At 42.6% G+C, this 16,273-nt stretch overlaps 1 protein-coding gene across 1 annotated transcript in view; it reads right to left on the bottom strand.

Moving 5' to 3' along the window:
* Positions 1–16,273, bottom strand: part of tmtc2b (transmembrane O-mannosyltransferase targeting cadherins 2b) — a 91,745-nt gene that overhangs the window by 33,783 nt on the left and 41,689 nt on the right. The window contains exon 2 of the mRNA XM_085779986.1: positions 15,570–16,146. Coding sequence (XP_085636112.1) covers positions 15,570–16,146 — 577 coding nt within the window. The remainder of the gene's footprint in view (positions 1–15,569; positions 16,147–16,273) is intronic.

The raw sequence follows: 16,273 nt of genomic DNA on the forward strand, positions 1-16,273 counted from the left end.
ACCGGTCCCGCACGTACTCACTCATAGCTGGCACTGTGACAGACAGATATGTCATCCTGACTCTTCCCAGACACTGCACCTACTCAGACAACACCACCTTAACCACAACCATATGTTGACACTGAGGACTGGGGCCCAGTTTCATTTACATTCCTCTGCTGCAGTTGTACACTGGGATTTTGCTGATTTTTTTATTTATTTTTTATGCAGAATAAAGTCTCTGGGCATAAGTGAGAACATTAATACAACCCACTGATTGCACTTGAGCACACATTCATAACCCCGCTGCTCCTTGCTCTTGGCCTACTTTACAGTACCAACTGCTCTGACTTTCTAAGGAAAATAAATGTGAAGACAAAAATATATATATAGGCAGAGAGCAAACAGGAAATGCTCTGAGGAGATGTTCTGGAGGACACATTACCAGGGGACAACATGAACCCCATGTCTATTATGTCTTGGATAAACAAACATGTGCATCATCCTTAATATGCCTGCGGTCAAAATGTCTACCATTCAAAAGCATAAGTTCAATTACCAGCCAGGCAACGGCTCCCTGGGCGCTATAGCTCCATTATGCAGGAAAACCAAGGCATTCCAGCTTTGTGTCTTTTGTCTATAATCCAGTTTAGTTTGAAATAAGTGGTTTAGCACAACCCCGTAGGAGGGATGAGGGCAGAATTTTTTTTCTTCTCCCCTTTTGTGTTTCAGGCGCAATCAGTTCAGAACTGAAACAATTTAGCCTTTATAAGGCAGGCGTGTGAATAAAATATCCTTGGAGATGAAATGCAAAACAGGCCAATTACGGAATCCCTATTTGTGCCTGTGCCTGTTTTTTTTTTCTTCCCCTTCTACACTTTGATTAGGTTGAATTGACTGAGAAGAAAACTCAATCTAAAAAGTTTTTTTTTTTTTTTTTTTAACATCCGCTAGAGTGTATAGTGAAAGAAGTCGTACAGCAAAATAAAGCAGTGAGAGCTCTGAGAGAAATTTAATTAATTAGTTTGGAGAATAGTTGTCTATTCTCTGGGTACACCCATGCAGGCTTCTTTGCATAATTGGCTGATACACACCATACCTTTTTTTTTTTTTTTTTCCAACAGCATTTTAAGACCAATCCATCACTTGACACATCTAACTAGCCCATCAAACCGCAGTGCTGCAACGGCACCTCCGAGAAAATCCAGTGAAAGGAGAAGCGGCGTGTCTGACCTATCCCCCTCCTCGTCATCATTACTGAGATCAATTGTCTGCAGAGGGCCTTTCATCAAGATCCTGCTCCGCATTGATAGTCTTGTAATGGAAGTGAAAATGAGCTCAGGGTAGCAATACGGGAGTGCAACCACCTTTAAAGCCTTCACACACACACACACACACACACACACACAGCTCAAATTTGGGATCCACTCAAAAGGTCTGCATGAATATATCTAGAGGTTTGATGGATGGATGTACGCTTGGCTGATGCGCTTGCTGCTCGACTGCTGGATCAACTCATCAAGCTTGAACCACAAATTCACCATTTATCTTTTCTCCCTGTTATCAGCAGCAGCTGTTGTGATCCTCTCATCTGAACCTCCGAATGTAGGAACCCGATTGTTAGCAGGGAAGACAAGATAAGAGCTCAACTACACACTTCCTAACAGCGTGTTATGGATTACCAACAGCTGGCTCGTGTTTCTGAAATGCAATTAAGTGGATGTCCAACAATTTGCTCCCACACACAAAGTGCATAAGATGTTCTTCACTAATAACAGGGACTCATTTGGTACATTTTTCTTTGTATCTTGTTTGTTTAATGTGAAATGTCAAAAAATGTGAATATCAAAGTGTAAAAACAACATGTTGTCATTTCAAGGAGGGTTCATTCAAGGAGTTTGGCACATACCCTCCAAATAATGTATCACATTTACTTTAAATTCATTAAAATAAACCCTGATTCTTTTGCTGAGCCAGCTGTTAGCAGTAGTTTAACATTTTCAGTAAAAATGCGAGGCCGCTGTAAGTCTTCTCTTCTAATGCTCAGCAACAAGAGTATTTAACAAAATGTTGAGGTTACAATAATAAAACAAAGAAGACTGGGGTCTGAATGACATAACCTATAGCTGAGAGGCGATGCCCTAACTTGCTTCAAGAGTTAGTGAACACCCAAGAAGATTAAAAGTGTCTCCAACCAGTGTTTGACACTTCCTGTCACACCAGCTCATGAATCATTTCACATGCACTAAATTCTCATTCCTCAATTTTTCATGTAGCTAAGCTGAACTACACGGACTCTGTCATCACATTAGGACAGATAACCTCTGTAAATAGTGTGGAGCCTTGGTTTACTTAACGTCAAGTGGACCACTGCTGGACTGCAGGCCACATGGTGCAAAAGGTCACAGAGTCAAACCCCAAAGCGGTCCTGCCTCACACTGCTCATAATCAAAGCTTTTAACCCGTGTGAACCCCGTTTCCAAAACCCACAGAGTCAGCTGGTCTGGCTGGAGGAGGATGGATGGAGCTGCAGATGAATCTGGCTCAAGAGGAAAGAAATTGGCCACTGATGAGCAGGAATTTGTTGGAGATATAAAAAAAGAGAGAGAGAGAGAAAAGACTATTGACTATGAAAGATTAAAGAGAATTAAGTTTCCAAGCGATGAGGGTGGGTGATCACTTGAAGGACGTAAGAGGAAATGGGAAGGAGATGGAGCCTGTGCGGATGAAAGGTAATGACAAGTTAATTTTCTGTACTGAACGTGAAAAGAACAACATTTTCTCTTTTAAGTATCCCTGCCTATCTCCAAAGACCTAATGTAAAGAGAAAGAAGAAAAAAAAGAGCTGGAATTAAAATGTACGTGGTGAGAGCAAATAAATCTCAGCAAGAAAATTTCCGACCAAGATGACTTAAAACACGCCAGCTCATGCTCTCTTGGTCAGCCTTTATTCACCATAATCACTGAACCAACATGGGATCCATTTCTCCTGAAACCTTCACTCAACATTCCAGCTCGTCTCACTCTGTTTCACTTCAGCTCAACCTCCTTAAACAACACTTATTTTAAATGTCCCAATCATGCTGCAAAATGTCTTCCCCTGCACGCTGAGGCCAGATGACCCCATGGGTTGGGGAGGTCAGAGAGGAGCTCGCTTTTCCAAAAGTGCCAAAATCAAGGGTGGATTTATTTTCTCATCAGTGGCGTATCTAGGGGAAGACACATCTCATTCTAGGGTACCTCCAGAGGAGAAGAAATCTGATCCACTGGATGGGTGAAAAGGGAGAAGCGTGTTATAGGCAGACAGGAGAAGAGGGTGGAGGAGGTTTCTGATGAAAGGAACATAAACAGCTAATCAATGGAAAATCCTCCGGGTTGCCAAGTTTTCAGTGGTTGTTGAAACCTGAGTTGATAAAAATATATGGAAAAGCAACAGAACCTCTCGCTAGTAGCTTCCAAAAAGTGATGACAGTTCATGCACCGGCTCGACCAGCCGACTCAAAGTGGTGAGAATAAAGAAAAAAAGCTTGTATTATTTCTGCTTTTCTGTTGTTTTGTTTTGAAATAAAAAATGTTCTTGCTGGATCAGGCAGCCACAACAAGGTCACACGTCACAATTCATTATCTGAAAGTCCTCAAAAATAAAACAACTCTAAATTTCGTCTTCATTAGCATTTGTTGCAAAATGAACTTCGTATTCTGAAAAAGGCAGAAAGGGTCAGGCCGACCAAACAATAAGAGGATAATGACAATGGAAAACCAAAGTGGACTCAAACCCTTAACATTTCGGAGAAGATATTTATTGAGTGAAACCACAGAAATGGTTTGAAAAAATAAACGTACTGTTCCTGATTTCTGGTCTTTTTCGTTTCCCGTATTTATTTGTACTGCGAGGGCCAGCTAGACGAGGCGACCACCACGGCAAATTTGCTGTGACAAGATGCTGATTCAAGCTGGAAGGAGTAGGGGGTGGGGTGGGTGGGTTGGAATTTGGGTTGGAGGTAAATGCTTACGCTCCATTCTGCTAAGGACTTCAAAGATGAATGGAAAATAGTACACAGGCAGAAAAGAAATAAAAGATTTTACTGTTTCTGAGGCAAGTTGCCAGTTGTATAAACCAGATTAGTCCTGTCCATGCATGGATTCCCAGTCATTACAATGCATTTGGGAGATCAGAGCCATTGTATTGCAGGGTTTTAGAGAGGCAATAAGCTCCTACAGAATATTGCATGAATGAGACACACAAAGCCAGAGCTGGGGTCCAAAGCTAAGCAGATCTGCTGTCAGACGGATGTCAGTTTCTGGATGTAGAAAGTTGCTCTGATTGCATATTTTCCCTCGCCGAACCGCATTTTTTTGAAAATAGCTCTCCGGTGTGTGTCACGTTACGGTTGACCACCACGTCTCAGTGACAGCATGCCATTTGTTGCTGTTTATACTGGCCTAGTAACGAGCACAAGAGAAGCTCTGCTAGAAAACGCACAGTGAAAAGATGACTTGTGGTGTGGGACGATGACGAAGAGCAGAAGCGAGACTCGACCATAAACCAAGTCAAGGTCAAAACACAGTCCAAGATGAATCATCAAATGGTAATGTTCCACTTTTTTTTTTTTTACCAGTGGATTTCGAGGGGCCGGTGAGTGTGTGTTTGCAGAATGAGAAACAATAAAAGCTGGTTTTAAAGGGAGTGAGCGTGTGCTAGCCACTAGGGACCACTTAAAGCGGATATAATTGTATCAAGTGACAATACGAGGAAGTGAAAGAGGTTGATGGTAGTGATGAACCTGCAGAGAGCTGCTCTCAGCTTTACAGAGTAAGTTTTAACTCATTCTCTCGTTGCCTGGCATGAAACCTCACCTCTTTAATAACATCATCTTTCCATTCAGGAAATATGAAACAGCTCTGTATCGTTACAGCTGAGAGATAAAATCTGCATCTACCTGTGTGAGCCAACCAGATACTTGGTAGAAACCAAAAACAGAGTTAAAAAGACTGAATATTATGAGGTTGTTTCCACTGCCTGCAAGTTGTTGGTGGTTCACACAAATGCACAATAACAATGCTCACATTATATTAACTACAATGTTTGCTCTGTGTGGCCTTCATCTTTATCCACTTTGTGAGTAAGATATAAATGCAACATCTCTAAAATACTGTAAATTTAAAACAGGTATTAAAGAAAAGAGAAGATAACAATAAAACACAAAACTTTAAAGCCATGAGACACCACAGATACACAGACAGTGCTGTTCATTTTCCACAAACCAGCTAAATATGTGAGTCATTCACAAAATTTCCACCTGATAGAATTAATTCAGAATACCAAACGGGCACCGCTCAATAAAAGGAGCCATAGATCAGACTCATAAAATCATTACAGAATCATAAAAGTCTCTTAAAGACCATGGAATTGCTTTAATTTGTAGCTTTCAGGATAGACAGTAAATCAAAGATGGCCACAGTGGGAGAAATAAAGAGAAAAGGCGCAAGTTGGGGGGAAAAAAGATAGAATAAAGAAAAAAACAGACCAAAAAAGAGAGGGAGAGAAAGAAACACCCTGAAAGATCAAGCAGAAAGCTGAGAAACCTTTAATGCTGTGGGAGTACGCAGAGCTTGCCAGACATCTTTCTGTGGGTCTCCGAGCGTCCACTTGTCTCTGAACTCGCACAAGGGCATGATAACTCAATTCTACAGCGGTATGCTCCGAGATTACCAATGAATCCGGGGATTGAGAGAAGAATTCCCAGATGTGCTGGCACAGAAACCCGGCACCTGTATGTCTCCTTGCTGCTTTAACACCCAATCCTTCTTTGGCATGGCTGTTTGAGATGCAACACATGAACATTTCTGCTTGTAATCAATTAGTTTCACTCAAGAGGCTGAATTTGTATAAATGCGTAACTGACCGACGAACGTGTTGGTGCTGACAAAACCAAGCTTTGATCATGCAAAATGAAGCGATCCATCCAACTCTAACTACTTTAACGGACATCTCCTGCTACAGATCCTGTTGTGGAGAGGGGATCTTTCCACAGTTTGCATGTTTATAACCGGTGCATTGTCCCGTGTGGCTTCACTTTACTGCTGCTATAATGATTCCAGTGTGTCACAGTGGAGAAATTACAATTGGGTGTGGGCCCGAGTCCATTTAATCCACATGGTCGACTGAACGTTTTAAGAACAAAAACTGCAACTCAGCAGCAAAACAAGAAAGAATGGAAAACAATTAGAGAGTACTGTAAGAGCAGAAATGACAGGGCAACAGCAGCATTCAAGTCTTTCATGGCAGCGTTAGGATTCCCAGCAATGCGCATTCAGTATTGTTGTTGCAGAGAAGCCTCTCTGGCTGCTCATGAATCATTTTGTTTCACTGCTCACTGAGATTGTAATAATCCGAGAGAGCAACAGCAGACCTAAAATGACACTCTGGGTTATACCAAGAAATTATTTTTGGAGAAATCCAGAGTCCAACAGTGGATGGATTCACAATGTCCTCTTTGTGTTGTTCCCAGCGCAGAGACACGTTCTTGATCATACTTATTTCCCAATTTAGTTGATAAAGTAGCTGCTAGAAAAGTAGACATTGTAATACGAGCCTTGTATCATTGAAGAATAACATGTATCTTCTGTACTGAAATCCAGTCTCAATCCTCATGGGACAACTAGTCTGCAAGACACACGATGACTCCACATCCTCCCATTGCTATAGTGAACAAGTCCCTTGAAACATTATGGACAGAGACTGTAAGGTCAGTCATGTGCATCACCTCAGCAGTAAATACTGTGGCACCTGCAGTGGATCGCCTCTGGGACTAGAAATCCATGTTTAAGATACGTTTGGCTGCAGTTACCAGAATATTATGTCTGAGCTCAGACTTCGGACTGAGTAAGAAAAGCAACTCACTTTAATCATAATCTTATATAACGCTGGCCAGCTTAAAGTCTAATCTTATTCTAATACTTGTAGTTGTGGAACATGACAGTTGTTATTATTAATAACGCTACAGTTTTTAAATCACCGCAGAGTTTAAGAATGATAACATTAGATGACTAGAAATAGAACAGAAACACAGCTAAGGCCGATGTCAAACAACATAAAAAAAATAAAATAAAAATCAAATTTACAATAAATGGTCCAAATCTGCCCCAAAGTTTTATTGCTTTTTCTCCCAGGTCCATGCTTCATCTCTCCACTGAATTTGGTGCAAGTCGCCTCAGTGCCTTTTGCATAATCCTCCCGACACAGTTGAAAACATAACCTCCTGTGTGTGTTATGACACAGTATATCATTTTAACATTGCACAGGGGTTTCTGTTTCATGTGTGAAGTATGACACGTTGTGTTTGGTCATTTCTGCATGAGGCCAGAATTTAACTCTTGTGACATAAAAACAGTGGACGACAGACGACGTTTAAATAAAGAATGACTACTGAGAACCATTATCACACAAGTAAACAAAAACAAGTCTGCATTAAATTGTTAAAGGGACCTTCCCCACATGGCCAACTGATATTCTGTGTGTAATAGAAAAAGGCTTCCACACCATCTCGGTACTCGGGTCTATCCCTGGTCTGTGTATCCTAAAATAGAGCACCAAGTAGCTGATAGTTCATGGGCAGTGACAGGCCATATGACAGCAGCACTTCATACACACAGAATCTACCTCCTGAAAATGTCTACAGCAGACACTTTTTCTTTGTCTCCATGTCCCTTGGCTGCTCCATCCATTAATGTCTCTCCCTTCCTCTGCAACACATTGTTGCTCCATCTCTTTTCTACACATGTCCTGTTTCTCCTCGGGTCTCTTGCTCTGCGCTGGGAGCGCCCACCCTGATGATAAGGCGTCTGCTGGGAAATGCAGAGGTCCTTTGCAGCTACACTCACAGGGGGAAATTTCACCTCAGACCAGGACTCCAGGAAAAAAAAAAAAAATCATATTCAGGTAATAAACTGGACCATTTTGCCTTCGGCATCTATTTTGTGGATATTACACAACACGCTGAGATGATGCAGCAGAGAGACTCTGCAGATAGCACTTAATTTGTTTCCCTTTCCTGTGTTTGTGTAAAGTGGCCGTCTGCCCATTCTGCATCTGAATGATTTCATTTCTCTTATCCAACTTAACAGTTTTGGCAGAGGTTTATAAGGTTTACATGGGTATCTGGTTGCTTGTTTTGATTAGGATTCCTAAAAGCCATATTTACTGTAGTACGTACACAAACAACCAACTAAAAATAATTCCCAACAGCACTCAGAGCCCTTTGACAGGCTTTGAGCCCATTTCTCATATTCCAGATTCTGTTGAGCTTTACACAGCGATAATTCACAAAACTTCAGGACAGGAAAATGGAGAAACACGCTGCATGTCCATACCAAAGCTCACAACTGCCTTTTTTATACAATGATAGATAGTAGCTGGAAGTCTGAATAATGGAGTTCTGGTTGGCTGATTTTACATGCCAGTTTATACGCTGAGACCATAAAAAATGAACTATAAATAGGAGCTATGGCCAGCAACTGAAACAAAGGCCCATACTATACTTCACTTGTATTGATGTTATGTTCTACAGTTTGCAAAACTTTGCATCTAAAATATCAATTGACCTTAGAGTGAGCTGGAAGAAAGAGGACAATTTGGTCCAGGACTGAGACGAGCAGGTGAGTAAATACACTGAAAACGTGTCTGAGTTAATTAAAATGAAGGGGGATTTCATTACCGTGAGTCTGTTATTTGTTGTAATACATTGTGGGCGAATCAATCATCCCCCGTGATAGCTTAATGAGTTTGGGAAGAAAACAGACAAACCAGCAAATCTATACACGTCTCCATTAAGACAAACTCAATGCATGTGTAAGAGCGAGACAACAGGACACTGGTGCTATGGGACATTCCTTTCCAGAGCCGAGGTCTTACATAACGTGCCACTATCGATTCGCAGACAGGCTTGGCTATAAAAAGAAGGGGCGTGCAGGCGATCTCAGCAAGAAAGCAAAGCGAGGCCAAGGGACAATGTGAAATTTTTCAAATTACAGTCTCATGCTGTATTTGGCATCTGTTTTTTACGCCACCATGAGGCTTTGTTTTGGGGATTTTTTCCCCGTTTTTTCTCTCTGTTTCCACCCTTTCACAGTGGGCAAAGTCAGGGTCACAGTGCTTGGCTGTCGCTGGCACTGTGCCTGTCAGATTCGCTTATGCCTGATGAACGGTACATGCTGAAGCGAACCCAGCTCAAGTCACTTTCCATCACTGCGGCTGCATTTGCCTCGTTTTACCCCAAAGCAACGACATTCAGGGGTCGGGAGACCTGTTCAATCATCTCCACGTGGAGCGTCTTCTCTGTTTCACTGCTGCCTCTGTACGCCATTGTTCGGAATAAAAATAGGTCTGACAAATGAAGAAACAGTACCTTTTGTATTAAGTTTCAGACCAAAAGATGTAATATGCTAATCTCTTGCTAAGAAACAGATGAGAATACCACTCTCATGTCTGCAAGGCTAACAAACATTTAGCTTAGCTTATAGCAGCTAACTGGAAACAGCTAGCCTGGATCTGCTCAGTGAGGGCAAGAGCTGGCTCCCCTCACCTTTAAAGTTTACTAATCAGCATCTTATGTCATATTTGTTAATCTGTTAAGTAGCCTAAGAACTACTGTGGTTTTATAGAGGGTACATGCTTTCTTGGAGTCTAATTATGACGTGAGAACTGTTAGAGAGCTGTTTCCCTTTGTTTGTACTCTTTATGCGATGGCCATCTAACTTCTGGTTAAAAAAAAAAAGAAGACGTGATTTTGCACTGTATAACCCAAACTGTGGTACAAACCTATACACACTGACCCTTTTGTTTGTCCATAAGTGCGTTTCCATCAAGCCTCAGACTTCCCATCTCCTAGCCGCACTAGAAGCGGTGGTGTGTATCCCCTTGTGAGAGGCAGGTGTGTGAGGGCAGGGGGCACTAGCAGAGCCCACCAGGCCCAATCCATCACACAGTGACAGGAGCCATTAGAGCATGGAGGAGCATCTGTGGAGCCCCAGGTAAGAATGTATTGTACTGTATGTGGTGGGCTTCCCTTTACCCTCATCCAATGCACAGCAAGGCAATGTATGCATGTCATGTTATGTATGTAGGGTCTATAGCTCATACACGCCCCTCAGCGTGTAAACATGCACAACACACACACGTTTGGAAGGACCTCCAATCACACACAGTACCTGCCTTCCCCTGCTCTGTTCCATACATCCATGGGGGTCAGATCACGCTGGCCTCACTAGCTGCATGACACCTGAGCTCCCAGCCAAAGGTAAACTCTGACGAATTACACACACCTTAAGCAGTGACCTTGCACTAATAGCCGAAGTGTGAACAGAAAATGGTAGGTGTGAAAAGATAAAGTATGTAAGCTTGACATTCACAGAGGGCCAGCTGGGTCTTGTCCCAGATTTGGAAATAATTTTCCAGTGGTTGAGTCGTCGTCGGGATGTTGCACGAGAACAAAAGCATTCGCAAGAGGAACATCTCATGTTTCTCCGAAGATGTAGCTACGTGATCCCACGGTATGTTACTGATGGATGCACAGCAGTGACATGACATCACCAAGATAATTCTCTTTTTACCCAGTTTACGTTTTCAGCAGCATCGGATTTCTGCATTGTGTTTTCAAAGGCTTGTTCTCTTCATGGTCATGTCAGAAGTGTCAGCCCCTCAGGGACTTTGGCTTGTACTGTACGCCCATGTCAACAATCAGTATTGTCTCCCCAGTGTGTGAAGAGCTCACTACCACTTTCTCTTTGTAAATAAAAAATATGGACAAGGGGTGTTACATTATGTTGGCAGGACTATCTACAGTACAACAATGGAGCCTCATGGCGAAACACAGCCACATATAAAAAGAAAACATGTAAATCGTAGTGAAGATGTTTACAGAGAATTATACGGCCAAACAGTTCTTGTTTTTCCCAGAACTGGAGCTGGCTTTTAGGCCAATTTCAACTGTCTACAATTCTCCAAGCATTTCTTTTATTGGTCGACTAACAAAGACTCCTCAGGATAGACAATTTATGGCATTATGCTATGGAACAAACACAGTGAGATCACTTTAAAAAAAAGCATTCTTTCCTCGACTTAATTAAGAGCTCTAATTGTGTTGCTGTATCTCCTATTGAAAATGAGCCTATTAACTAATGCTGAGGAGGAAAAAACATGTAAAAAAAAAAAAAAAAGGCAGGTTTTTTCCACATAAACTGCGGTTACACCACACACACTCTCTGCAGCCAACTATGTTACATTTGAATGCAATAAACTCATTGCCTGGGAGTTGCCCAATACATAAGAACACATGACCGTAAATGCTTTAATCAGGCTCAAAGGCAACTGTTGAGTATCACCACTGTAAAGGTCAGCTTGAGTAAACAAGTTAATGACAGTTTTTTTTTTTCTTCCTCCCACTTTTGAAGACAGTACATGTCTTGGAAAGAACTAATTAAAAACACATTGTAAACTGTAGACTTGCATTGGCACCGGTTATCAGCTGTGTAAGTGCTGGTGGGTTTCAACACTAAACATACAGACTAATGACTGGAGGGAGGAAAAGGAGCGGGTGTGATGCTTGTTGAAAGGTGTATACGAGGGTATGGGTCATAAAATGTTAAATTGCAGCTCAATGTAGGTTGATTCTGTAAGGAAGACGTGTTTTTCTGTGTATTTATTCATAAAAATATCTGACTCGGATGTATTTAAAGAGCACTGTTTTCCTTAGAAAGGTCACTGAAACATCTGAAGGCTGCACCAGATCTCTTAATAAAAGCTTTCAGCTGAGTCTGGATGCCAGAGGATGCCAAGAGCTTTGACTCCAGCGCCACCGTTAACCCAGTTTGTTCTTATTCAATTACCGTCCGGGCACTTTTCTGTTTCTCTTCTGTCTTACCACCTTAAGCCAGCACTTCTAACATTAACACAAGAAAAAACAGTGCCATACTTAGATTAGCATTTATGTGGGAAAAGTTTAATATTCACATAATCTGTGGGAGATCATAAAGTTGGCGCATGTTTGTCCAATCCCGTTTTGAACGATTTTGAGTTGCCCTGGGAAAAATTGAATGTGATGAATGGAAGAAGTGGATCCATGAAGCTGACACTACCCAGACAACAGTTCTACAAGAAGAGACACATGTGCAGCACGCAGACGAATTATAGTCTATTCAATCTGACAGTATGTCCTGACCTGATTTAAATAGGGCGTACTTCAATGCAAAAATGTATTTTTCCACATTTTATTTCGATTTTACTAAAATCCTTATAATAGTGATGCATTAGAAGTTTTTCTTTTGTCGTTTCTGCCTCTGTGTCTAGATCTGTTATGCAAATTTCAAGTCGTTCAACAAATAAGCAATGAATCAATATAATATCCATGCATTACCTCTTCCCTCTGATTTGTACGCAGAGAGTCTGTCACAATGAAATGAGTTATGAACCTACATGGAATTACAGTGAAGCTCCCGGTCTCGACCGCCCGTAACCTTCAAACCGCACACAGAAGCCGTAACGACACAATGGGAGATTTGCAGCAGATATAAAACTCTAATGTAATTGACTGTGGGCCACAATCAGATAAGCCGGCCCATTTCACCATTTCCAACGTTAAATGTCAAACGACTCCGGCTGAGAGGAGAGCTCAGTGATAAAACGTAGCGCCGGCCCATTGTGGCCTGTCAGTCATGCAACGAGGCGGCCTCTTTAGTCCAAATGAAGCGTGGGTTTTATGTTCTCAAACGGGGGGAGAAAAAAAAAAAAAGCTGAGACACGGTGACAGTCTCCCTTTTGCATGCTTTTATGCCTGGTTTCACTCTTATCACAGAAAATGAATGCAACAATGCCACATTCCCATTCATACACTTCGGTTCGGGGGAGTTAGCAGCCAACTTTTCAGCACCTGATAGATCTCAAGCCTGAAACATGAGGGCGGGGGGTGTATTTATTTTCACCATGATCATTTTCAGCTCTGTACAGAATTTAATGTTCACGCAGGCGGTTGAAAGCTCGACTCGCCCTGAGGAATAACTCCCTTTGCTTATCATCAGTCAAAGTGACTGCCTCCCTCCGCAGAGACAGAGAGAGATGAATGTACACGCTGCATTAGTGGACCGTTTGCCACGAAGAGAACAAATCGGGTCACAATACTCATAATAAACATGGATCTGAGATCACAGACTATACCATTACATTACCAGCATGACGGGAAAGAAACCTCCCAAGTTAGCATGATGGAGGTGCTGATGACAGCTCTCTGTCTGTGTTCCTCCCTTTGTGTCGCCTGTGTGACAGAAAATTGTCAGCTCAAAGTTGCATACGAGGAGAATCAAACCATGTATTTCAGCCTCAGAGAGATTTTTAAGTAAAAACAGGTTCAAATCAGTGGCATAAAAATAAAAAAGAACCGGGTGGTGCCAGATCCTGAACCAAAACAAGTACAAGAGAGAGAATTTTTAAGTCGGCTACTTCACAGAAGGACAAATCCTGAATGGTTTATTATCTCCAAACTTAGTTGACATGTCTTTTCCTTTGTCATCAAACTCTACAGTGTGAATTACATCAGTTGAGTCAAAGACATTTACTCATTTTTCAACCTCTGGAAATTCCTTAACAACACATCTCAAGAGTGATCTGCTTTCATGTCATTTCCCATTCCCTCACTTGTTGTACTGAAATATTTTCATTTCAGTTGTTTCATTGTTTTAAATTGTTTGCAAACATCAAGCTTTTACAATCTTTTTTAACTTGTAATGTAATTTTATGCTGCATTTTTTGTATGACATGATGCGCCATACAACTGAAGTTAAAAGTAATATTTAAAACAGCATCAGCATCAAAAACCATCATGACACACCAGAGACAGAGTGCGGAAATCAGAAGCTACTCTGGCTGTGCCGTGTCCCGACTCCTGCCAAGTTTGTTAACCATGATGGCAGACCATGAAAGAAATCTATAGAGCCTGATCCGTGCCAGAATTCTTCACTATCTGCCATGCTTTTTCCGCCCAAAAACAAGTGGTTCAGTGGGGTTTGTGGATTTTCAATCAAAAAACAGTTGAAAATCTGTCAGCTCTGAAGCATCATCTCCTCCGGCCCTTTTGGCCTCCCTGGTTTCCTCTCCCAGTCTATCCGTGCCTGACAAGCCATTAGAAGGCCTGTCTGCCTGTAGCGGTGGATGGGCTGCACTCCAGAGGACACAGGGATGTGATAAGGCTTAAATCATGAGAGGACAGCGTGGAGAAGACAGCAGCAGAGGCCCCTCCGTCTTTATTACCACACGAGGGTGAGCAGGGAGGGACGGCTTAGATCTGTGCTTCAGTTTCTCTTCGTTTCTGCCTCTCTCTCTCTCTCCAACACCTACCCTTCCATGCCACATAAATATGATTATTCCTTGGTTGGAGGAGCGCCACATAGCCAGAGCCTCTGATTTGGCTACACTGGAGCTCTTTTGTCACGTTAGTGCACACGTCCCGTTGCATTTGTTATGATGTGTGGAGAGTCACGCGTGTCACATTGCCTGGACAGCAAACAGTAAACACTTCTGACAGGAGCTGTTGGGGAAAAAGGCTACTTAATGGCTGGACGCTTCCAAAGCGACAAGATAATATAAAATGGACATCACTTTTTGTTATGTCAGCTATTTCTGTTGAAAAATGTTTTTCAATTTCTTCTCTTTGTGTCGCCTTGTGAAATGAGAATATGGCCTCCAAGCAAATCATGGGAACACACACACACATACACACACACATACTGTATATCTATATATACATAAATACAGTGTACAGAAAAGAGGGAAGAGGAAAAGGAGTTCCTAATGTGTACCATGTGGCTAACAGAGCACTTTTCATCACTATGCTCTATAAAGATGTTAATAAACACTAATGGCTCCATGAGCAATTAGCTACATTCTCATTTGGGTCCATTGACTAAATTGGTCTTTAGTTTAAATGTTTGTTACCTGTCACGAAGGAGTAAGTAATGAACACTATGTCACTGTTGAAGGCACAGATTTAGAGTTGAACTGCATGACTCGAAAATGACGTAACAGCTCAGACTGTAACCTTGTTACCACTTTAGTCCTGAAAAGGTTAAGCTTAGAGGGATTAAAAATAAAAGCCTTACTGATGTTTTATTGCCATAATGATACTCATCATCCTCGTGGAGGATTATTTCAGAATACCAATTGGTGAATTACATGGGTGAGGCTATAAAGCATCATTACTGAATTTGCCCCGTGCACAGTCTCTGAGAAAAATATTCTGTTTGCCTTCCCTTCCGACATGTGAGTTTCCTTCCATTTAATGGAAAACACAACAATGTGACCTGAACAACACAGCTGCGCATACAGTGCCAAATGTTTTTCAAATTATATTGTGATGAAAAGCAAACAAAACACACACATTGTAGACATTCATGTGCGCAGACCTATATATATACACACATATATTGTATATATCAACTTTCCTATGTTGTCTGCCAGATGCTTGGGAGCCACAGATCGGGTGCAGGAAATCAGATACATGTGAAAAAGGCAGCACGGCGGGCCGAGAAACAAACTTGTTTACCTTGTAGAGGAGCATAATGACCTGTCGCAACTTGAGCTTGTGGAAAACGCAGACGTCATACAGCGCAGATACAGCCAGGACCGTCACTCCGAGCTCCTTCCACAGCATGCTGCAGGCGGCGCAGGCCAGGCTGCACAGGAGCCAGGCCGCCAGCCGCCAGGGCCCGGCGTGGCCCCGCAGCGCGCAGTGACGGATGTAACACAGCAGGGACAGCAAGAAGAACAGCGCGGCGCCCTCGTCGGCCCGGCCCACGATGCCCGCCACCGCCTCGGTGTGGATGGGGTGCGAGGCGAAGAGGAGGCCGGCCAGCAGGCTCCACAGGCCGCCGCCGAGCAGCAGGCGAGCCAGCGAGGTGAACAGCCCCGTCACCGCGCCGTGGAAGGCCACGTTGACCATGTGGTAGCCCCAGGGCTCCAGCCCGCCCGCGGCGTGGTTGAGACGGAAGGAGAGGGTGCAGAGGGGCCGGTAGGACTTATGGCTGCCGCTGTGCGTGAGTAAAGTGCCCCAGAAGTCGTCGTAGAAGATGTTGGTCCAGGGGGTCTCCGGGAGCAGGTCCTGATTGGTCTTGATTGCTCGGCTGTGAAGAGAAAAGAAGAGAAAAGAAAAAAGGTTACAGTACTTTGGATGGATGGATGGATCAGATTAATAATTGATGTAGTGCTGAAAGCGACCATGTTTGTCAATTCAATTCATGTCACTGCCTC

Source organism: Trachurus japonicus, chromosome 6 (assembly GCF_045865225.1).
Source record: "Trachurus japonicus isolate A0001 chromosome 6, Traja_1.0".
In the NCBI taxonomy this organism is placed as follows: domain Eukaryota; kingdom Metazoa; phylum Chordata; class Actinopteri; order Carangiformes; family Carangidae; genus Trachurus; species Trachurus japonicus.